General features: G+C 47.0%; 1 protein-coding gene across 2 annotated transcripts in view; it reads left to right on the top strand.

The window, feature by feature from the left end:
- Positions 1–24618, top strand: part of NTRK3 (neurotrophic receptor tyrosine kinase 3) — a 371583-nt gene that overhangs the window by 212297 nt on the left and 134668 nt on the right. For both annotated transcript variants that reach the window (XM_004467918.5, XM_023591542.3), the window contains exon 12: positions 7859–8047. In XM_004467918.5, the coding sequence (XP_004467975.2) occupies positions 7859–8047 (189 nt within the window). The remainder of the gene's footprint in view (positions 1–7858; positions 8048–24618) is intronic.

Genomic DNA, 24618 nt, shown 5'->3' with positions numbered 1-24618 from the left:
GCAGGGTGAGCTTCAGGGTCTCTTCTTGCATCCTTTGAAGTGATGGGTTTTATTTAAAATCTACTTTATCAGATTTTATTTTAAGAAATGTAGAGAAAGGAAGAGCAAAAGTAAGGAAGAGGGTCTCAGGGGTTCGATGATGAAGGTCCGAGAACACAATTCTCTTTCTGATTTGCAAGTAGTTTGATACGAGCATTCAGCAGCCCGGGAAAGAGGAGATGATGGATTTCCTGTCATCTATCTGGGCAAGTCGAATGAGGTGACTCGCTCATATCCCCATTCTCAAATCGTCAAGAGGCACATCTTTTTTTAAATTTTTTTATTAATTATTTTATTATATTCAGAAAATATGAGGTCCCCATACACCCCCACCCCCACCCCTCCCTGTACAGCAGCCATCTCCTCCATCATCATGAGACCTTCCTTGCATTTGGTGCATACATCTTTGAACACCGCTGCACCTCATGGTCAATGGTCCACATCATAGCCCACACTCTCTCATGTTCCACCCAGTGGGCCATGGGAGGACATACAATGTCCGGTAATTGTCCCTGCAGCATCACCCAGGACAACTCCAAGTCCCGAAAACAACATCTCATCTCATTTCTGCTTCCCATTCCCCACACCCAGCAGCCACCATGGCCACTTTCTCCACACCAATGCCACATTTTCTTCGATTACTAATCACAATAGTTCATGAATAGAATATCAGTAAGTCCGTTCTAATCCATATTCTATTCCTCCATCCTGTGGACCTTAGGATGGTTGTGTCTACTCCACATCTATATCAAGAGGGGGCTTAGATTCCACATGGATGCTGGATGCAATCCTCCTGCTTTCAGATGTAGACACTCTTGGCTCCATGTTGTGGTGGTTGACCTTCTTCAACTCCATGTTGAAGAGGCACATCTTTACAAAGGGTCTCAGGGACCTGCAGATGAAGGCAACTACTCATGAGGAAGCTAATATACCAGAACTGACCAAGTGTCCCTTTGAACAGCTACTTTCCCCACCACAGCCTGTACTTTAAGGGAGGTAAGGAGCCCAGGCTCTGGGGCCAGACTGCCTGGTTTGAATTCCGGCATCTCCACTTTATTAATTGTCCATCCCTAGACAGGCCTCTTCTCTATGCCTCTATGTTCTTAAGTATAAAATGGGGAAATTAATAGTATCAACCTCACAAAATTGTTTTACGGTTAAAGTAGTTAACATTCACAGAGCTTGATACGTAGAAAGCACTCACTAATAAAAATGATGGTGATGATGGCGGTGGTGATGATGGCGGTGGTAGTAGTGCTTTCTCCAACTAACTCCTCAAGCCTATCAAACCATCACCCTAAGGAAGTGGCTCTCATTAAAGTCGTTTCCTCATTGTCAAATACAATGGTCTATTTTTATTTTTATTTTCATCCTACTTGGCTTCAGTATATGGTACTCTGGAACTTCTCCCCCTTTGGCATCTAAGACAATTCCCTTTTCTGATTCTCTTCCACTTTTCTGGCCATTTCTTCTCATTCTCTTGCTCCTCTTCTTTTGCCCACATTTTAAAAAATTTTTTTGTAAATTTTATAGAAGCTTTAGATTACATAAATGTTACGTAAAAAATATAAGGGATCCCCATATGCCTCATTCCCTCCCCCTCCCACATTTGCCAACATTAGCAACATCCCACATTAGTGCGGTACATTTGTTACAATTGATGAACACATATTGAAGCATTGCTATTAACCATGGATTACAGTTTACATTATAGTTTACACTCTGTCCTGCACAATTTTGTAGGTTATGACAAAATAAACAATGACCTGTATCCCTCACTGCAGTGTCATGCAGGACAACTCCAATGTCCCAAAAATGCCCCCGTGTTACACCTGTTCTTCCCTCTCACATACCTCAGAGCCTCTGGTGACCACTGCCTTTACATAAATGATAAGAGTTCTTCCATTGTTAGAATAATAATAAGTCTATAGTAGAATAATAATAAGTCAATTTTAGTCCATTTTTCATGCCCAAATCTTGAGGATTTTGGGATGGTAATACCCACTCTGCTTCTAAATGAGAGGAAGCTTAGATCCCATGGGGCAGATAGATGAGACTATCTTGCTTGCAGTTGCAGAGACTCTGTTCCTTGGGATGGACATTGTCCATAATCATCTCCTTGTTGTTTGTCCTGGGCGAGTCCAATGAACTGGAGAGTAGTTGCAACTCTGCTGAAATTCAGGGCTCATTTGGCACATGGATGGACCGCAGATTTAAGTCTCTGGGATGCCTATTTATCAAGTATAGTGCTAATTATAGGTTCAAATATAAGGGGGCAGAAGAGTCATGTGTAGAGAAACTATAAATGAGTCTAACTCTGTTATACTAGGGAGCATAAATTCCAAAGTAAGGTCCACCGACAGGGTGCCAAATTCCTGAGCTTTCTGCCCTACTTATAGTCTCTGGATGTCTCTAGAGCCATCAGGAGCCCTGCTATTTGAGGCATTGTTTACTGTGGCAGTGGATGAGATCCTTTTGAGACTTGCATAAGTATAATCTCTTGAATTACCTCCTCACTCACTTTGAAATCTCTTAGCCATAAAAACTCATTTGTATTTACCATTTCCCCCTTCTGGTCAAGGTCTTTTTCCAGATACATTGCTAGTTGGCACTTGGTAAAAATCCCTCAGTGCCAGGGAGGCTCATCTCCAGGAGATATGTCCCACCTTTTGCTCACATTTTAAATATTGGAGCTCTCTGGGGTTCTGACCTCTGGTTTTATTCTTTTGTCCCTCTGCAGTCCTCCCTTGGCTTGGGAACATGTGGCAGGACCCTTCTCCTTATAGCTCTTAGTCCAGACCTTTCAGATTACAGAGTAATGTAGATCAAAGGCTATTGGAACATTTTGTTGACCACTTGCTGTCCATTGGCTTTGTGAGAACAGACTCAAATAAAAAACCTTTCACCAAAGGTTTAAATTTCAATATTAGATTTTCTCCAAACTCCTCCCCATTCTGTGACTTCCCCTCTGTCACTATAACAATGTGTAAAGATGAGAACGGAAGGGACCAGAGGGAGAGCTTCTGTTGTTTAGTCTTATGGTACATGGTCTATAATTCTGATAAAGCAAGTCATCTGTGGGTGAAGATAAGGGCATGGACTTTGGGATGAGGCTGCCTGCCCATGAGTGCTGCCTTTGCCACTCTATCCTTTAACCTTTCTTGACCTTTTCAGCTCTAGAGACATTCTCCCCACAGCCCTATGGCCTGAGACTGATACTTTCTTGTACTGAATCCTCTATTTCCTCTTTCCTGGTTTGCCACCCTCCCACCTTGCTGAGTCCCTTCTCCTGCAGCTTCCAAAGAAAGGGGACATTTGAGGTAAAATTATACATCTGCCAATACCTTTCTTTTGCCTTTAGAGGTGTATTAAAACTTTTTTTTTTCTTTTAGGTGTAGAAATTTAGGCTGAAAATTTTTTCCATCAACATATGAAAGAATTGCTTAGTACAGTAAAAATAGTAATGTTGTTTTGAAGAATTCCATTGTCTTTCTGAATATTGTTCCTTTGTAAATGTGACTGATCCTGCCCTCCTGGAAAATCTTGGCATCTTTTCTTTATTCCCAGGGTTCTCCCTTGCGGTGTGTCTGTGTGCGTGTGCGTGTGTGTGAATTGTGCTGGGAACTGGAGAGGTAGTTTGGGACAATTTTTTCATTGAGATTTTATTCTATCTTCTATCTTTTCTATTCATCCTTCTCTCTCCTTAGAACTTCTTTTAATCAGATGTTGGATCTCTGGATAGAGTCTTTATTTTCTTAACTTTTCTTTACTATTTACTATTTTCTTTCCTATTTACTGAGACATTCCTTATGTCTTTCTTCTTTTTGTTTGACTCTGAAATATTTCCTTGACTTTATCTTTCACTCTCCTTTTGACTTAAATTTTGCTGATCATGTTTTTAATTCTTAAGGGCTCTTTCTTACTACTTTCTACTTGTTCACATTTTACGTATCTTCTTGCTTAATGGATGCAATGTCTTTGTTCACCTCTCTAAGAATATTAATGATTTTTAAAAGTTTTTTCTGCTCTCTGCATTGTCTCTTTCCTGAAGATCTTTGGTTTCATTTCTTTAAATTTTTTATCTTTTATTTTTAAAGAAGCTTTAGATTACATAAATGTTACATCAGAAATAGAGGGGGATTCCCGTATACGTCCCCGCCCCTGCCACACTTTCCCCCATTAACGACTTCTTTCATTATGTGGTACTTTGGCTACAATTGATGAACATGTATTGAAGCATTGCTACTAACCATGAGCTTTAGTTTACATCATAATTTACACTTTGCCCCGCACAATTGTTTAGGTTTTGACAAAATGTATAATGGCCTGTATCCATCATTACACAATTCCAGTGTCCTTAAAATACCCCAGGTTACACCAATTCTTCCCTCTTCCCTCAGAACATCTGGTGGCTACTGCCTTTATATCAATGATGCAAGTTTTTCCATTGCTAGAATAATAATATCAATAATAGAATAATGATAAGTCTGTTTTAGTCCACTGTTCACTCCCCAAGCTTGGGATAGTGATGCCCACTCTGTTTGTAATTGAGAGGGGGCAGGTGGATAGAACTCTGTTGCTTGCAGTTGCAGACACTCTCTATTCCTTGGGATGGGTGTTGTCCATCATTCTCCCCTCTTAGTTGTCCTGGGTGAGTCCCATCAACTGGAGAGTAGATGTTGCAACTCTGCCAAGATTCAGGGCTCAACAGGTGATTTTCAGTTTGTTGTGTGCTCTTTTTCATGCTGAGAGCTGGTGATCCTGATTGTTTCTTCATATTTAGGAACTGAGCACTAGAAAGATAATAAGATTCCACGGGGGGTGGGGGGTGGAGGGGGCAGGGTTGTCAACTGGCATACTTCACTGGGAAACAATAAAGAGTGAACTTGGCTTTTCATTGGAAGCCCTCTTACCCCCGGCTGTGAAATATCTAGAAGTCTTTTTTGGAGATAGTTCCTCCCGAGAAGCATTCTCTACTCCCAGCAGGGTACGGGGGATGAGGAGGCAAGGTTATGCCTACATTTGGTTGTTTCAGGAGCAGGAAGAAGCAGCTTAGCTTTGTGCTTCATCACTGCCAACCCCTGAGCCTTTTGGGTTCAATTTCTCTGGGAATAAACCACTAGACTCCTGCAGGGTGGGGCAAGGTGGTGGCCTGGGTACTCTGTTTCCAGCCCTAGGCCTCCCCCCAGCCTTCCTAGGTATTGCTGAGGCCCCAGCAATACTGACTTCTGTGAACATCCCATCCCTGCATGCCCAGGGGTTGTTCTGCATGCCCCTGTCTCCACAGGTCAGTTTTCTCCTTTGGCTTTTCATCCGCCAAACTGTTGTTGAAATATCTTTTTTGCTCTTGTCTCCTCTCTCTTCCTATTTGTCATTGTGCACAAATTTTCCTTCAATCCCTTTGTGTTTTAATGACGTTTGGGGAGGGAAGGAGAATAAAGACCAGGGCTCAGCTTTCCCTATTCAACTGGAAGCCACTGTGAAGTTTCTCAGAGTTTACGAGGTGTTGTAAGGAACTGGCCTCGTTTTGCAAGGCGGGTGATTATTGCAAGTATTTGGGCAACCACTTATTGTAGTTTTTCTCTAAACATAGGGATACATTTGTCATGGGTTGGGATAAGCCTGCCTGTGCTGAGTGGAATTCAGTGTCCTTGGTTTGCATCTCCAGCCTTCCCTTTAGTTCTGCCTCACTGGTGCTTCACCTTGCTATCTGATGGGAAATGGTCTTTCCATAAACTTCAGTGAGATGTAATGGATTTCTGCAGTGGAAATATTGTTCAAGCTGAAAAACCAAATCACGCTGGGCACTTTGTCTGGGGACCAGCAAGCAGCCATTTAAAACTTCAGTTACAAAAAAAACACAAATTATCACAGCTAATTCACTTTACAGGAGTATTATATGTATGTGTAGGAAAGCCACCCACCAATTGGAATAATTGCTCTTCACAGACTGCAGCATTAATTATCTTTGTCCACCTGTGCTTTTGAAGAACCTTATTTATTGGGTTTCTTCTTCGGGTTAGGAAATGTTGGAGTTAGGGCTGATGAAGATGGACGTAATGTTCTTTGAAGCCTTAAGGGAAATGTGGATTTTTCAAGAGTGGCATAGTTGGCCCAGCAACCGGTAGGCTAATCGCGCTGCAGCCTAATTACAGTGCTGTCATCTGTTAAACCTGGCTCAGGTTAGCTCCAGGCCTTGGTTGGGCTTAGCTCCCTATGGAAGGTGAGGGATGATAGCAGGTCCAGTGAAAGTGAAATCAAACCCATCTAGGAACCTGACAGCGCCACTGGGAAGGCTCTAGAGCTCTAACATCTTCAGCAGACGTTCTACAGCCTGGCTGTATGTGGTAATCATGTGGGATGTCTTAAAATCCTGATGCCCAGGTTGCACTCCCAGCCCAATTAAGTTAGAAGCTCTGAAAGTGGGGCCTGGGTAGCCACTAGACTTTACAGCTCCCCAGGGGAAGAAGGCTGAAAGTGTGAACCACTGCTAGGTTGTTTTGTTTTGTTTTTAATCTTATTATTGCTATATGAGCAATATTTATTTAAAACTTTTATGATTTTGAATGAATCTGATTTGTGGGGAAGGAAAAATAATTAATAGCCTATTCATTTGGATGTTGCCCTGTATTTTGCAGCTATTTCCGTGGTGTGATTGGGTGGATGTTACTCTCTCATAAGAATGAGAATTTCAGGTTGGTTCTTTGCATTTAGAATTCAGAGCATTTGGGGAATACATTTCCAATGGATTTTGTTTTTCTGGAAGATGTCGTGCCAAGAATACTGAAGGGCCACTACGTGGTGTATCCCCACAAGAACTGAAAATAAGAGCCTAAACAAATACTATATGCGAATGCTCATAACAGCTCCATTCACAGCAGCCGAAAATTGAAACAGCCCAAATGTCCATCAACAGATGAATGGATAAACAATCTGGGGTATAGCCATATGATAGACTATTATTCAGCCATAAATGAGAATGAAGTACCAACACACCCTACAACATGGATGAACCTCGAAAACATGCTAAGTGAAAAGAGCCAGACACAAAAGACCCCATAATGTATTATTTCATATTTATGAAATACCCAGGATAGGTAAATCCATATATAGAGAAAGCAGATTCATGTTTGCCAGAGTCCAAAGGGAGGGGAGAATGAGGCAGAACTGCTTAGTGGGTACAGGGATGTCTTTTGCTATGAGGAAAATATTTTGGAATTTGATAGAGGTGGTGTGTGCATAACAGTGTGGGTGTATAAAGGCCACTGAATTGTTCACTTTAAAATGGTTAATTTTGGGAGTGAATGTGGCTCAAGCGGCTGAGTCCCTGCTTTCTACACGGGAGGTCCCAGGTTCGGTTCCCATTTCCTCCTAAAAAAATACAAGAACAAACAAAACAAATGAAAAAAACCAACTCAGGTGAGCCAATGTGGCTCAGTAGTTGAGTGCCGGCTTCTCACCTTTGAGGTCCTGGGTTCCATCCCCGGCCCCCAGGATCTCAAAAACAAACAAACAAACAAACAAACGTAAATTTTACATTAAGTGAGTTTTAACTTTAAAAATCTTCCTGTGTTCAAGACTTCAAAATGAAGAAAAGCTGTTGTTCAACAACAGCAACAATAAAAAGTGTGCAAAGAGCTTTTACCGGGGGGTCTTTCAGTGTGAATGTGATCTATTAACCTGAATCGATAATAACGAAAGAAGAGATTGATTGCTTGTTCATCCCCCCTGCCAAAAAGGCAGTGATGGGGTCTGTGGGCAGGGGCTGACAGGCCGGCCGTGACTTCACCGTGTCCCGTGTCTCCCGTGGCGTGTGCAGGTCCCGTGGCCGTCATCAGCGGCGAGGAGGACTCCGCCAGCCCCCTGCACCACATCAACCATGGCATCACCACGCCCTCGTCGCTGGACACCGGGCCCGACACCGTGGTCATCGGCATGACCCGCATCCCAGTCATCGAGAACCCCCAGTACTTCCGTCAGGGTCACAACTGCCACAAGCCGGACACGTGTGAGTACGGCAACGGGGTGCCAGCCCTCCTGGGAGGGGTGGGCGGGGTGCCAAGAGACCAGCTAGCGGGGACTCTTGCACTTCTGGGGTGACCTCCCTCCTGCCAACCTCCCACCCTCCAACAGGCCCTCCCTGCTTGTCTCCAAGCGTGAAGACTAGCCTGGGCAAGGCAATCCCACTGGGGCAGAGTCAGCTGGGAAGGGGGTCCCCAGGCTCAGATCTGTGTCCCTCTTCTCTTCACCTGGGCTCAGTGGGTGGGGAGCAGCCTGGAGGCAGGAGCTGGCAAAAAGGGGGACACCGATGGGGCTGGTTCTCTCTGGGGACCTGGCCGTTAGGAAACGTGACCTGGCTCTGTCCAGACAGCAGCCCTTGAGGTCACGGACCCTCCACCTAAGCCTCCATGATAGGGGAAGGGAAAGAAAGACCATGGGTACCCTTTGAATGGAAACATGGCTCTAGCTGCCCCTCCAGTGCCCTGAAACGTGCTCTTTCTGAGAATGGGATCCCAGCCCAAGTGCTAGGAACCCTCAGCTCCTCAGAGCAGATGTCCGTCCTCAGCTCAGGGGGCTCAGGGCCCGTCTCCCCCTCATCTCTTGTCTCCTGTTGATTCCAGCTCCTCTCTTTGTACTTCTGGCTGAGCTCTGCTAGGGCCTCTTCCTGCCCCTGGAGCCTCGGGGGCTTGCTCCTGTGTCCAGCACGGCTTCCTCTTGTGGTAGCTGCAGGGTCAGTAGGTCAGACAGCATCAAGCCCTTCCCCACCACCCCCTTCACCACCGTTGGTGTGAAATGATCAGCTGCTTTAGGAGCGCTCCCAGAGGCGCCTGGTGAGCACGGGCCTCGGTGACTGCCTTTGACCTGGAGGGTGGCAACGATCTGCTAGATTCAGACCTCACTTTGCAGACAGGAAAACTTCGTCCCTCACTGGGTGCCACTGTGGGCCTAGAGAGAAGTGGGTTTTGGTCTTGCTCATCCCCCGGGCTGAGCTCTCTGCACTTGGATGCACTCTTTGTAGCTCGTGGAACCAAGGCTGCTCATGCAGGTTCATCTCGCAGCAGAGTGGGCATCTGGCCACCACGACCCTCCCTTGACCTTTGCTTCAGCCCCTTGGGCTCTGACTGGTAGGGAGAGGATTGCCACAATGGGAGGGACTGGGCTTGAGCCAGCATGTGGTCATCATTTGCCTCCCAAACTTGGGTGTGCTTCCAACTCTCTCAGTGCTTACGGGATACTGGCTTTCAGCATCAGAGGAAGGCTGCCTGGGCTCGGGACCAGGGCTGGGCCTGTGTTTCAGATTCATAGAGAGAAACGCAGTGCAAAGCAAGGCTCTGCTCTGCTGAAACTCTTGCCTAAGAGCAGGGCCATTCCTGGATGACCTGGTGCAGGGGGGGAAAGCCCTGCTATGGTGCTAGCATGGTTCCAAGCTCTGGACCAAGTTGAAGGTGCACAATTTTCTAGGAAGCTGCTGATACTTGAACAGAGATTTAGGTGTTGCTGTGCTGAGTATATTCCCTTTCGTGAAAGCTCTGGCCTCCTGGCATAGATGTGGTCCCAAGTCACCTCTGAGTTGGCTCGATCTGACACCTCTTTACTGGCCCACTAGCCAGTTGGGTTAGATCCAGTGCGTGAGAAGGATGTTTCCTTCAAGCCATCAGAATACCCGTCCCGGGAGAAACCTGGGCGCTGTGGAGCACTGTGGGATCTAAGCAAATGTCTTTAGGAACCGGGGCGATCGTGAGTGCACAGCCAAGGTGCTGTCGCACGGGGAACATGATCTGGAGGCAAAGCCGTCCTTCTAGAGCTCTTTGGGTTTGTGACTCAGCATGGCCCTTTTGAGGATCGCGAAGGTACTTCTGTGTAAACGAGAAGGGGTCAGTGGAGATGGGGGGAGTAAGTTTATGGATGAGGTTCTGAAGGAGCAGGGAGAGGGGTGCAGGGAGCAGTGGCTGTCATAGGAGCATCAAGAGGTGACTCCAGGTTGTCACAACCCTTCAACATTAGGGCTCTTTCAGGGGTGTGGCGCAGCACGTCCTGGCCACAGACAGCGGGTGGCTTCCGACTGTTTTCAGAAACCACGTGTGGCCCAACAAACAACGTGCAGATGCATCGCAGCCGGGTTTGGCTCCCCTTCTGCGGCTCCACGGCTGACACACATGGGAAGCAGCGGGGCACCTGCGCGCTCCTCGCAGAGATTTACCGGCCCAGCTGGCAGCGAGGTGTCTGGTTACAAAGGCGTGATCAGTCCGGGGAACTGCCTCCGACACACATCCCCGTGTGGGACAAGGCACCATCATAAATAATTAAACCCACGTGCGCCGCGGCCGATAAATAAGCCGAGTCCATTTATGGTGCAGTGCAGGAGGCCGGGTCACTACCTGGGCAGATGGCGAGAAACTGGGCCAAGAAGAGAGCAGGGCTCGTATTTGGCCCCCGGGGGTTCTTCCTGCCTGTGTCACGTGGGGAGCAGGTGCGGGAACACGGTGCTACCTGGCCTCAGGCATCAGCCCCCAGACTCCCAGGAATGGGCTTAGCACAGAAGCTCCTTTCTCTCTTGATGTGTGTTTATCATAAGGGACGGACCCTTTCTGACCCGCATGAGTAGGAAGCTGCGCCTATCCTGGCCTCTTACTTTCGATGTCTTCAGTCTGGTCCCTGGCATTTTTCATAGCGTGTCAGTGCTGCACGGATGTTTAGAAATCAGCGGGTACAGTTCCTTACCAGATGCGTGCACCCCCGGCCTCCTGGACATTCAGCATTGTGTTTATTCTGAATTTATTCGGCTTTTCCAGGGATCCTGAGGGAGCCTAGTCAAGATGCTCCTCTTTGGCAATGCATATGGAATCTGAAGCCTAATCAAGGCCCCTTGTTATTTATTTAAAGTCCCCTGGTTCTCAAAAGTATCAGGAAGTGGATCAGTCCTCCCCACGACACAGCTGAGGGCCCGAGACTTTGGGCTGGGTCCTACCAAATGACACATTGAGGGCCCGGTCCAGGCGAGTCGCCAGGGGGCAGTTGAAAGGCCTCTGTAGCCAGGCCAGGCCCTCGGTGACCTTTGTCGCCTCATGACATCGCTCGGCTGCAGTCGAGGTGTTCGTGCTGGGCTGGAATCTTAGGACTTGCTCCTGCAAGGCAGTTGGGAGGCCCCTCTGCTTTCCAGAGTTCATCCTCTTTTCCGAAAGCCATTCTCAGAAGATGCCTTTGCCCCTTGGTTGTCTCCTGTGTCCCTCCCCTCCTCGATCAGAATACTTGCCTTGTTCCCAGATAGCTGTCCCCACCTCCCCAGAGCTGTCGCCTCCCAGCCTCCCCAGTGCCTCTGCTCTCTCCTTGCCCTGTACAAACAGGGAGCGTCTCCCCCGTGCCGGGCAGCCGGTCCCGGTCCTCTCATCTCCCCTTGGAGATATTGTCTCGTAGCTTCTTCCACCCACCACCTTGAAGTCCTCTGTCCCACAGTTCCCTTTCTGGTCCACTTTGCCCAGGAACCCTCAAGCGTTCATCTTTGATCTCTTTGCAGAACTTGACCACATTCCTTTGGGTCTCTCTTCGTTAATGGCTGAGTCATTTACACCGTTCTGATTTTTTGCCCTTTCATCTACTAAATAAATATTTTTTGGGGGTTTGTACCCTGCCTCCTGTTAGGTCCTGGAAACAAAGGAGAACAAGAAACACAGGGTTCACTGCCGACCAGGGCTGGCCTGAGACCAGAGTCTCCCCCTCTGGCCTCGTGGGAGAACTGAAGAAATCTCTTGTTTTCAGCCTTTGCCTTTATCCTGGTTTCTTCTTTCCTGATCACCGATCACACACCTCCAAAGGTTACCTTAGTGTAATTCCTAGAAATGCCCTTCTTCCCATCTCACACAATTTTCTTCCCCTCTACACCCTGTTCATCTTTTTACTGATTTATTTTACTAGAGAAGTTGTAGGTTGACAGAAATATCATTCAGAAAATACAGAGTTCCCACCCACCCTCCCCTCCATTAGTAACACCTTGCATTAGTGTGGTACATTTGTTAAAATTGATGAAAGAATATTACTATCGTTGTACTATTAACTAATAGTCCATGGTTTACATTAGGGTTCACTGTTTGTGTTATAGAAACCTATGAGTTATAAAACATTTTTATTCTAGTGGCATATATATATATAACCTAAAATCCCCCTTTGAGCCTTGCTAAGATATAATTCAGTGCTGCTAATTTTGTTCACAATGTTGTGCTACCATCACCACCACCCATTACCCCAATTTTTCTACTACCCCGCATAGAAACGCTGAACCATTTAAGCATTAACTCTGCCTACCGACCACCACACCGGCCCCTGGTGACTGGGTATAGTTTCTGACTCTATGGATTTGTTTATTCTAATTATTTATATCAGTGCGATGACACAGTAGTTGCCCTTTTGTGTCTGGTTTATTGCACTCACCATACCTTTAAGGTTCCCCGACGTTGTCACATGCATCTGAACTTCACTGATTTTTATGGCTGACCCTACTCGTCTCTTAGTGCCTGGTCATTTCCAGTCTCCTGTGGATTCTCCCGAGACTCTTGCAGTCCCCGATGACCCCTTCCTCCTGGGATCTCATGCTTTACAGTAAATGCCGTGCCCTGGGCTGACATGACTTTGCCTCTCAGACCCTAGGTCATCCTGTCACTTCTCCAGGGTGCATGTACAGTGTCCTAATCCTGACCTGGGGTTCATTCCAAGAAGTAGCCTGTTTGTGTTCTCAATCTCTGTTTCCTCTAGAAAACCCAGCATTGAACCAGAGTCAAAGAAGGTTCTAGCTGCATGTCAGGTGACCCTCACTCTACGGCACAGGCTCCCAAGAGATGTTACAGGGGTGGGGCTGGGGTTGATCTGGATCCACAGCCCCCTAAGGACCAAACTTTGTGCTGCTGCTTTACATGTTTCATCTCATTCCATTTTTAACAGGCTTCCCGAGGGAGGGCTCATTAGTCCCATTTCATAGATTAAAAAGCTGAGCCAGATTGCTGTTAAGAGAGGGGGCTGTACAATGGAATATTATTCAGCCATAAAAAGGAATGGACTTTAGGCATGCTAAAACGTGGTTGAAACTGAATGACATCATGTTCAGGGAAATATGCCAGGCACAAAATGACAAACATCATACAAGATGACTTATATGGAATACCTAGAGCACTCAGACCTCATAGAGACAGATAGTGGATTAAAGGTTACCAGGATCAGGGGTGGAGTGGGAAGAGGAGGGGGGAGTTATGCTAAATGGGTGGAGAGTTTCTTTTTGAGGTGATGAAGAAGTTGGGGTAATGGATGTTGGTGATGGGAGCACGATATCGTGAATGCAATTAATACTGCTGAACTGTGTACTTGAAAGTGGTAAAATGGGAAAGTTTGAGATGTATATGTATATACGCTATTACAATAAAAAGATATTTTTAAAAAGAGAGGGGCTAAGAGTAAGATGCAGATCTGCTGACTCCAGCACCCATTCTTTCCCTGTCAAGTCACATTGCTGAGAATTCCACGTGCAGATACGCATTTCCTACCCCTCTTGGGCTCAGGGAAGCAGGCTGCTGAGGAATGAGGGCAGTTTTGTTGTTTCCTGGAGGTTAGCTTTCCTGCTTGTCTCCAAGATAAGGGCAACCTGTGCATCAGCTGTTTGGGGTTGTAAATTCCCAGGAGACTCTCAGCCTGGGGCTCCTATAGCCACCTGGCTGGGTCAGACCGAGGCTGTTGGCCCTTCCCTCCCTCTCGGAAATCTCCGCTGATCACCTCCCCAAGGGACCCTGGTTCCTTGGATAAGGTGATACGTGGCCCTGCGGTTAAGTCAGTTTCTTTTCATCTCATCTGACTGGTCTCCCCAATCAGCCCTTGCCCAAGGCTCTCCAGGCACTTGTGTTTGCACCACACCTCTCTTTATTTGCTTTCCACAGTGTGTGTATGTGTGCATGCACATGTGTACTTTTTTCTCTTCTGCTCCAGCTTGTACCAGCAAGTGAAGATGACACCATTTTTTGTTGGATACATGTATAGGCTGCTAGCGAGCACACTGCCCTGCTCACTCACCATGGGTCGGAGGTCAATTGCACGTTCACCACAATCCTGGCCCCTTGATGGAGGACCGGGTTCAGGCCTTCACAACTTCTCCAACCCAGTGTGAAGTGAGTCATGCTGGTGCCAGCCCGAGCCCCCATTTGCCCTCACCTTCCAAGGATCCAGTTCCTCTGGGGCTTTCCTGCAGTCCTTTGGGGCTTTCGCTGCTTTCCCCATGCCTCACTCTCACGCTGGTTCTGACCTCCCAGGCCTCTGGTGCTGGTTCTGTTTGTCCACGTGACTCTGCAGCTTGGGAGCATAGGTGCATGTTCAACCTTCGGCCCCCATGTGCTTCCCTACATCAGTCCTGGGCGCCTCTTCACAGCCCCCGGGTCTCAGGGTGCTGTTGAAACAGCACAGTGCCTCCAGCTCCCTTTTATCCTGCATTCCTGGGGGCCATCAATCAGTGTGTTTCAGGTCTTTAAGTTCCAAGTGCTCTATCACCGGCCCTGGGGGTGAGGTAGGGCCCACCCTTCCTTGTCTTTGTCTGCAGTGCACTTTGTGGAAGTTGTGGCCTCACTCTCTTCCCCAAGGTAATTTCTTGATGACCTCGCCCTAGCAACAACTGGCAAGGGCTTCCACAAGAATAACCAAATCTGGAATTGCTGGGTCTGTGGTCTGTGTCCCCTTCGCTGGGACCACTGTTTCCTCCATTGGGGGTGAGCGAGTGGCTTGTCGCCTCCTCTTCTGGGTCAGTTAGCTGTGGAGCTCCCCATTTCTGGAACAGGAGGTGCCAAGGCCAGTATGCCAACTGCAGCAGGGAGCACAGCGCCTGATGCAAATGCAGTACTATTAGTGCATCAGCTTGACAGAGACTTCGGTCACCTTCTAGACTAACACACATCACTTAACATGGAGTAATGATGGGTGTTTGGCCCTAGACACTTAGAGACTTGAAGGTGAAACTTGGAAAATGGGCTCCTTTGTCTGGGAGGCTGGAACATCTTCTGGAACCAGTAGCAGTGGCAGCAGCACCTGCCTTTCTAGGTTTCCTCTAGCAGAAGTGCCTGACTTGCCCGATTAAAGGAACCAGATCTGGTTAGACTAGGCTGGGAGTTCCTCCACTGGGAGCACAGCTGAGAAGAAGCTGGCACACCAGGGGCTGCCCTTTGCTCCCTGTGTTAGATGTGGGAAGTGGGTTTGGCTAGATCTGACTCAGAGAGGTAGGACTGATGTGGGAGGGGGACATTCTGCCTCCCCTCCCCTATTCTGCCCATTGAATCTTGACAGTCCCCCTTAGGGGAACCACAGGTAGAATCCTGGGTGAAAGTAAGGGTGCTCTTTAGCCTTACCTGTTTTACCAGTTGCATATCTCCAGGCCCTACTTGCCAGGCAGCCTTTCATTGAACATTCTAAATGAGCATACACTGGGATTTTTCTCTTCTGAATTTTCAGTCCTATTTGCAGATTCAATTAGAATGAGCAGCAGACCCCTGAGAATCCTGTGATGCTAGGTTTGGTGAACCTCAGGTTTCTGAAAGGAAGGATTTCTCCAAATACACAATCAGTTTCCTTTCTTTCTAGAAAGCAGGATGGTGCCAGAATGGAATGTCTTGGGAGCAAAAGAAGTATGCTCTCGGCCTGTATGCTTGAGCTCTCATATCTCACAAGCCTGTCCTGAGGGTCTGAGCCCCTGGAGATTCACCCCAGCTGGGAGCTGTCTCCTGAGTTCTCCAGATCTTGGAATAATGCCATTTTTCTCTATCCCAGGAAGGAAACAAACAAACAAAAAATCAAGTGATGCCATTTCTCCTAAATTATCTGGAAACCCAAGACATCCCCAGGCATGCACTTAGGAGCTGTGACCAACTTGTCCAAAGGGACAAAATCAAGTCCATCTCCCTGGGGCAAGGGAAACTGCCTTCCTGTTGATTATTATGACCTCATGTGCTTAGCATGTGCCATAATCACATATTCAAAGTTAGTAGTGGCATGCAGCCATGCAATTAAGTAATTAGGTATAATTATGTGCACTGTAAATACATGGTAATTGGCCAAAAAGTACTTGGGGATAAACATGTATTTCATGGTGGAGGAGGTAAAGAATGACAAGACCCTGGCCAATCTGGAGGAATGTCAATTCAGAGGGTATGGTGGCCCCAGGAGTGGGGGATTGTACCTAAGAGCTGAGAGTAAGACATGAAAGTGGGTCCTTTTTTTCCTGCCTAGAGCCCTAGAAGGGAAATAATGTTCATCTTTCTGGCATGTTTTGGCCTCACTCTTGTCCTCAAGGAAGAGGATGCACTCCCCTCCAGAGATCCTCTTTAGCTCAAGATTTCCCAGGGATAAGCTTACTCTTTTCTCCTTCAGCTGGATCAAGGGATGCCAATCTGTGTTAGGGCTTCTAAGTGTGGTAATTCTGAGGCAGCTGAGAAATACACACAGGGGTCATATAGGAATCAAATGATGGACTTTGTTGCTGGATTGAAGAAGGCTGCTTGGACCTGAGGCCAAAATGGGCTTCTTAATGCCTCTCCAAAGTCTTCACTTTGGATGCACAGACAGGAGTTGGGTGTGAAAGAGCAGGTGTTGCCCATCCAGTTACCTGGACAGTCATTGTCTCCTTCACCCTTTGCAAGTCGGGAGCTTAGGAGTCTGCCAGGAAGGCCACCCCTGCAGGGCACTCCCCTCTGCAACATTAACCCTGCCCAGAAGAGAAGCATGGATGGCAGGTGCCTGATTATCCTGCCTGTCTCACCCATCAGCTAAACCACTTCTCTTCTCACAGGGGTTGAGGGAAGGGCTGGGAATTATGTCCAGTGTCTCTAAGGTGACAGAAATTCCTATCTGAGAAGAGATGGCTGGCTGTCAAAAGGCAGGGAAAGGGACAAGAGGTCCCCACCCTGCCATTCATTAGGGGCACTGAGGGTGTCCAGTTGTAGTGGTGGCCCCTAGCAGGAGTGTCTTTCCAGAAGTCCTTTGCTGGAGAAAATGGTCATCATCTCGCTTTCCTGGGAATGTGCACATGAGTCCTTCTCCTGAAGGGAACTGTGCCAAGGAGGCCAGCAGGAGGTTCTCATTCCCATTGTGCTGCATTCTGAAGAGTCAGTAGCTAAAAACCAAAGCTCCACCTGCCTCTTAGCCAAGAATCTGGGCGCCCAAGTGCCCTTACCTTTTCTCCCCAGCCGCCTTTAAGGCAGTGTTTCCTAAACTGTGCTCTGAGGGATGTCAGTGGGCGTTCCTCAAAAGAACCAGTCTGTGGTCAAATAAGTTTGGAGAAAACCTGGACTAATAAGTTTCTTTCTGTGGAAATTGAGAGCCTTAATGCTAAAGGACATTGTGACGTTCCAAGCAGGGACCCAGGTCTACAGCATTTCCAGAACGTATGGGGTCCTCTGACATGTTTTTTGACGTGTACTTGTCTGCATCTCCATGGACACATAAGTTCAATGGGTCCCAATGAGGCTGTTGTGGAGGCCTACGGTGCTGTTGGGGCTCCCCAACAGATGTGGGGACTCACCCTGACAGGGTACCCAGATGGGCCTGAACCCATCTGGCACAGGCCCTGTCGCATTTCTTTCAAAGCCTCTGGGAGGCACAGGAAGTGGCTGCCTTCCATGGAAGTCCCTGTTGGGGTGGTGGCAGTCTCCAGCATTTCTGGCAGAGCAACAGGTACCCCTCATTCAAACGGATCAGGGGTCCTTGTCTCTCGTTCACTGCCTAGAAGCTCCTGCAGGTGATTTAACACTTCCTAAACCCCCAGATCTGGAGAGCCTGGTCATGGCCAAATTTTTATTGCATTCCTCATCTCCAGCCAGATCTGCGACTTAGGATTGGAATCTCAGGAGAAAGGCACTATCCAAGATACAAGCTGTCTTCTCCATAGCCAGTGTTTCCAAGTCACTTGTGTGGAAGGCCGAAACACCTCTGGATTTCAAGAAGGGCACAGAATGTTCTTGGTGCATAGTGGGTCGGGACAGGGACTGGCCAGTGGAGGGGCTAGGGTTTTAGGGGATCCCTTTTCATTAGAAAAGAAAGTGGATGGGAGTGGGGCCCCTAGACTCTGATCCCAGCCTACCAAGTCGATGAGTGCATGACCGTGGGCAAGGAAGGCATCCGCTCTCTCTAAGGTAAGGAAAGACCATGCAACTACCTGAGCAGGTATTTCTGAGATGAAGTGGTGTGAGAACTTGGAAATGCTCTGCAAACTTGCATGCTTTGAATTACATGGTCATCTTTGCTTTTACAGCAATGTTTTTATAGTTATAACAATATGCTCTGTGCCATTGGGGAACCTACCTTGATGGAACCAAAAAAATGTTTTCAAAACTCTATAAGATATTTCTACAGAGATAAGATTCCTTCCCTCCAGTGACTTCTTTCCCCCAGCTCTAAGCAATAGCATTTTATCATCCAGATCCAGAGCCACAAAGATGGGATTGTAATATGTTGGTTGTCAGGAATTGATGGATGTGGATGAGTGGAGGGCTCACGCCAATTTCCTTTTCCATTAATGAGACCGTAGAGCTGTAGGCTCAACTAAAGAATGGCAGAGATATCCTATTGCCTTTGTTTTACCCTCCCCAGTGTCAGCGAAACCTGGTTGAAAACAGCAGTGCCCTCCAGCTTCCTCTGCTTCTCTGTCCACTTGCCTGGTGCCTCCCATTGAGTTACTCATAGGTCTGTGCCCATAGTGTACAGTCACCATGGTTAGGGCTTTGTTGCCCATGTGCTCAGGTGGCTCCCTTTTGCTTACCCTTGAGGACACAACCCCTTTATTCTTTTCCAGCAAATTTGTCCATAGGACCTCTAGACACAAATGGATATGTGCATTAGTCTTCTTCATTGTGTGTATGTCTTATATTTTGAACAGCAGTTGTATCAGTTGAGAACCTTTGGGCTGAAAGCACTAGATAATCCTGATCCCCTGGACTTAAACACAAAGGGGACTTATCATCACATAACCCAAGTCAACAGGTCAGTACCTCCTGGTGAGGTATAGCAGGACTCCAATTCTGCCTTTCTGTGATTCTCTTGCCTTTGCTTTCCTCAATGTTTTGGCTTTGCTCCCACACTGACTCCCCTCATGGTTGTAAGGTGGATGCAGTAGCTCCAGCACATCACAAACACAGGGATAGAGTTGTCTCTTTTTATGTTGACTGAAATTGAGAAAAACTTCCCCCAAAGCCCTCAGCATTCTTTCACTCCTATATCATGGACCAGAATTGCTTCCTGTATTTATTCCTAAACCAGTTACCCATAGGAGAACAAAATTGCCACAGACACCTTAGGCTGGTCAAGAGTCTCCCCATGTGCTGAGGTTGGAACTCACTCCCCCTAAGACATATGCTGCCTGGAAGAGAGTGAATGCCTCCACAGTCAAAGTTCTGGAAGCAAGGAAGAAAGGGAAAGTGGTTCTAAGAAATTAGAGTTCCTGTCACCCTGATTCTTCTGGAGGGTAAAACACATGCTCACCTAGTTGCTCAGCCTTGCAGGTAGCCACCGTCCTGCTCTAGTAGTGTTCAGAGGCCTCCAGAGGTGAGGGGAAGGGAGGTGGATGGAAGAAGAGAAAGCTGATCCCATTTAAATTTTGCTCCTTGCATGTCTCGTCTTAGGGGGAGCGAGCTGGTCATTTGTAGTGGTTGTCATTTCTGTTTGTCTGGTAAACTACCAGCTGTTTTCAAGGCTATCCTTCTATGCCCCAGTGCAGAACAATTTCTTCATGTGGTTTTAGCCGGACCCTACTACCTTGGCTGAGCAAGGTGTGTGAATTCCTGGGAGCTGCTATGGGATCTGCAGTTTCTGGAGAGTAGTTGGGAGAAGGGGGTGCTGAGGAGAGGGTCAGAGGGACAATGGTGAAGAGAAGAGAAACAAATGAGCATTTTTTGGGCCAGGTTCCATACTTGAAGCTTTAAGTATATTCAGTTAACAATAAAAGCTTACCCTTATGTGGCACTTACTAAGTGCTGCACATTGAAAACATTTTAAATACGGTATATCATTTAAGCCTGACTACAGCCAAATGAGATAAGTGCTATGACTTTTTCATTCTCTAGATGAGGAAACTGAGGTACAGGGGCTTATGTCATTGGCCATAGTTTCATGGCTAGGGAATGACAAACTGTGATCTGGCAGAGCCCACCACCTGTCATCCTCTCATTAGGTTTTTCTCTGTATGTTAAGTCATAACAAGCAAGTGTTGTGCCCCCATGTTTCTGATGAGGAAATTGGAGCTCAGAGAAGTTAAGGGACTTGCCCAAGGTCAGTAGTTAGCTGGATATTGGAAGAACCAGGATTCAAACTCTGGGGTTTGCAAGCATGCCTCTTCCCCTGGCTGGAGCTGCCTGCTCGCACTATTAGCACACCTTGGTTCACCTGCACTTCTGCTTCTGGGAGATGAAGGGTGCTCTTAGAGATTTGCTGACAGATGCTCCCTTAGGTGATTCATGGGGTCCACCAGGGAGGAAGCAGAAGACAGTCCCTTTCTAGAGCTCCTGTGGCTCCTAAGAAGGCAGGAGGTCCTCTGGAGCTTCCTGGAAGGTGGGCTTTCCAGGAGTGGGGTCCAGCTAGAGATGGTTGTTGGAGGTGATGCAAAGATCCATGCCAAAGAAGGACTGAAGTCAATGGAGCCAAGTTGGCCTCTTCCTGGGCCAGCCTACTTTTTTCCTGTGTTTGGTGGCTGTGAAACTTAATTGGTCTCCCAGATTGCGGTGGGGATCTCATCAGGCTCTGTATTAGCTTCCGTTCCCAGACCTGGAATTGCGGGCGATGCAGCAACTTTCCGCGTTGGATTCTGCTGAGTCCGGCAGCCCTAATGCCACTGGTAATGAAGAAATGTTGGGACTAAACTCCTAATGGCTCATTGACTGGTTGAATTATGCTCAGTGTAAATCTGAAAGTAGATTTTAAATATGTGCTTGGGGATTTGTGGGGATTTGTTACTTAGGCTGGGTTGATGAATTGTGGCTGGGTTGATGAAGACCTCAACGCTGGTGGCTTGTGCCTGGTCCATGATGCTCATCCTGGTGAGCCCCACAGGGGCCAGGACAGCTGGCCAGAGTGGGCGTGGGCAGCTTGGCCTGGCCCCTCCCTCTTTAGACACATTCCCCGGCAGGGGTCTGGAGATGATGATCTTGTCTGAGCTGACCACCACAAACCCCTCAGAACTCCAATGGGGAATGGAGACATGGAAGATTCTGGATTTTCCCTTTCACTTCCTCTGAAGTCAGGGGGGTGCTCAGTCTTCAGCGAGGCTCAACCCTGTCTGGTATTCCTGAGCCTCACAGGGGAGCCTAACAGGGGAACTGCTCGAAGGACTTCTGGCCTTGGCCAGGGCCTCTAATGCCCTGGCTTCTTTCGGGTAAAGCCAAGTAAATCTTGAGACAATAAGAAAAGTCACATAGGTCAGGGAGCAGCTCTCAGTGGGTAATACACAGAGATCAGCTGAAAACATGGTCGATTACCCACCTTAATATTTCTTTCCCTCTGGCCTCTTGGGGACCTAACATGCCTTCCATGTTTGGTGCAGGGTAGATCAGAAACAATTGAGGGCTGTCATAAGTGAGCCTGCAGGAGGCAAAATGGGGAGTTACAGTGAGACTGTATTTCTGTGGGGAAACCCTGGTCAGCTTCCACACTTCTGTTTTATCTCTGTCTGAAAGAGTAGAGCCCCTTTCTCCCAATACGTTACACCCAACCAAACATGAGAAAAAACACTATCCTCAAGGAAGGGAGGAGGGAAAACAAAACCTGGAAATAAAGAAAAAATTACACTCTGCTCTAATAAAGAAATTACTGACGTTCTGCATTATGAGCTATTAATTTTTAATGGCTGAGAAAGGAGTTGATTTATAATGCATCCTTCCTGGCTGCAGAGCCTGTCCCCAGCTAATAAATAAATGACAGGTCTCCCGTATTAAAAGTATCAGTCATTTTAAATTGTTGGAACGTAAATGGTAGGAGGCTTGGAGAGGCCCCTGGGCTGGGGCGTGCCCTTCACCTCCCCATGGGGGAAGGAGCTGGCCCCCGAGCTTGGCCTAAGTCTGAAAGTGGAGTGAAGCTCACTCATTCCTCTTGGTCCCTGCAAAGTGACCTGATTAGCTCAAACTGCCATTGTCCAGGAGAAAGTTCTTAGGGAAGGGTGATGGAATGCTTTGGGATGGTTAGTGATGTAAATGTAAATTCCTGGTCCTTAAGCAAACTTTATCCTTGGCTTCTCTCCACATACCCTGACCAGTTACCTTTGGGGTGCTTCATTGGGTCCCCCACGTGTCACCAGGATTACACGTTCACTAGTTCATCCTTCGCTGGCGGTGACCCACGCTTTTCACCTCTTCTTCCTTTGCTTAGATATGCGATCAAATTGCACGAGCGACACACATATATTATATGAAAATGCGATCACTCTCTGTCTACGGTTTTATAATCTGAATTTGTCACTTAACAACATATCATAGACATTTATTTCAGGTCATTAAAAATTATGCAGCTATTTTTAATGGCCATAGTCACATCGGCGCCATCAGAGAGCTGGCAATCAGTCAATCAAAGGACACTCTTTTGTTCTCTATCACAATGCCAACTCCAGAGTAAACACCGTGTGGGAGAAAAATGAGCACAGAGACAGGTTTCCCACAGACCTGGTAATCATGGAGCAATTCCCATGCTGCAGAGCCGATGGGATGAGCACGAGCTATGGACTGAGTGGCATCGTGCCCCCTCTTGAGGGAGCCTGCATCCAGCTGGAGGGGCCAGGCCCCGAAACACTTCCTGGTGATGCTAGCATAATGGGATGCATGTCACGGGACCTTAAAAAAACCCCATGTGCTTGGAGAGCAATGGCTTGTTTTGACTGGGGGGAGCAGAGGCTCCGGTGAAGATTTCACAGAGGAAGGTATACTTGAGCTGGAAAGTCACGGAGGATTTCCATTGGGCAGAGATGCACGGGCAGGGCATCCTGCGTGACAACAGGAGAGGCTGGAAGCAGAGAGAGGGCTTTGGAGGGGTAGGGCTGCAGCTTTGGGTCCTAAGAGCCCCTGGACGGGGGCAGCAGGTCCTGTGGTTGTATTCAATAGAGCAGGTCCTTGAGATGTTAATTATGAATCTATTCATAGAATTTACACTTAAATAGTTCAAGTCTTTGTTTACCACACTTGTCTTGTCTTGTTACCAGTTTCTCAGAAGTAGGTAATGACTTGTAAAGTAAGGAAAACATCAGCAGTATAATAAAAAAGGTAAAGCAAATAGGTTATTCTGCCTAAATTTAGGGATGGCCATGGTTTCAAGCAGATGTAGAAGGGACCCCTGTTCCAGGAAGGAGCTGAGATGAAATGCTCCCTGATACCCCTTTCAGCACAAGGAGCATTATTTAGAAAATGAGACGGATTTAGCGATCACTGCCAGCAGGTTCTACTCCTGATTTATTTATATTGTCTTCATAGGCTTTTAAAAATGGAAGTTTGCCTGGATTTTCAGACTAGCATTTCTGTCCTTTGACATATGACTTCATTTCTTGATTTGTTGTCTGCATTTCTAAACATAGATAGACCAGTGTCTTTTGCTTTTGGAAAAAGAAAACAACAACAACAAATGAAAGTCTGTGAAGCTGGTGAGAAGAGCAATCAGAGGCCAAGTTCTCCGAAGAACATCTTTCCACTTTGCAGGAGAGAGATGCGGGACAGGGTCCCAGAAGCTTTCATTCCTCAAGCACCTGAGAGAGCTTGTACTTTTGCCATGTTTAAAAGTGGCAACCCAGTGTCAAGGCCTGGCTGGCCTTGGTTTTATAACCAGTCAGTTGCAGCTGCAATATAATCCTCATTTATATGTTTTCCTTCAAATCTTGGACCTGAAATTTTTCCAGCAGTTAAGACTTGGCCCAAAGCAAAGTTTTTCCTTTCCTACTCTTTGATTTTTTCATTTATCTTCCTTATAGATCATGGAATTTTTTTTCATCTGGGAAAAAAAAACAACAAACCTAAAACCTCCATCAAGATCAACCTCTCCTCATTCTAAAGATTAGGAAACCGAGGGCCAGGTTCTTACTAAATGACAAAAACCATGTCGTTATTTGGAGGCAGTAGCAGGGCTAGAACCAATGACTATTGTCTCACGGTGCTTCCCTTTTTTTCCAAACCTGTCAGTGGAAATGCAGTCTTTTCATTTCACCAAAGGAAGTTGATTTTGTCTGGGCCATTTAATAAGGAATGTCTGACAAAAGTGAACTGTCTGACTCAGGTGCAGTAATTGCTACAGAAATTGGTTTTAGTGTCTTTGGGGAATTCTGTAGTTGAACCCAGAAGGCATCCTTATCAAGTACAGTTTGTTCCAACACTTCCACAAATGTTAAGAACCTCAAAAATCACTGTTTCTTTTGGAGTGATTGTTATTTTAGTAAACTTTCAGGAGACACTGTCACACTGCCCCCTTAGGTGCGGTACCGTGTTGCCGGAGTAATATTTCCTCTGGCTTCTTGAAGTCAGCTGGTGCTGCTACCAGACTCACTTGCACATGATCTGAGATGTTGTTTGTACTTGATAGACATTTTAGAAGAATGTCTGAGATCCT

This window comes from Dasypus novemcinctus, chromosome 3 (genome assembly GCF_030445035.2).
Source record: "Dasypus novemcinctus isolate mDasNov1 chromosome 3, mDasNov1.1.hap2, whole genome shotgun sequence".
In the NCBI taxonomy this organism is placed as follows: domain Eukaryota; kingdom Metazoa; phylum Chordata; class Mammalia; order Cingulata; family Dasypodidae; genus Dasypus; species Dasypus novemcinctus.
The sequence above is the reverse complement of the archived record's forward strand: the minus strand, read 5'-3'. Positions and strand labels throughout refer to the sequence as shown.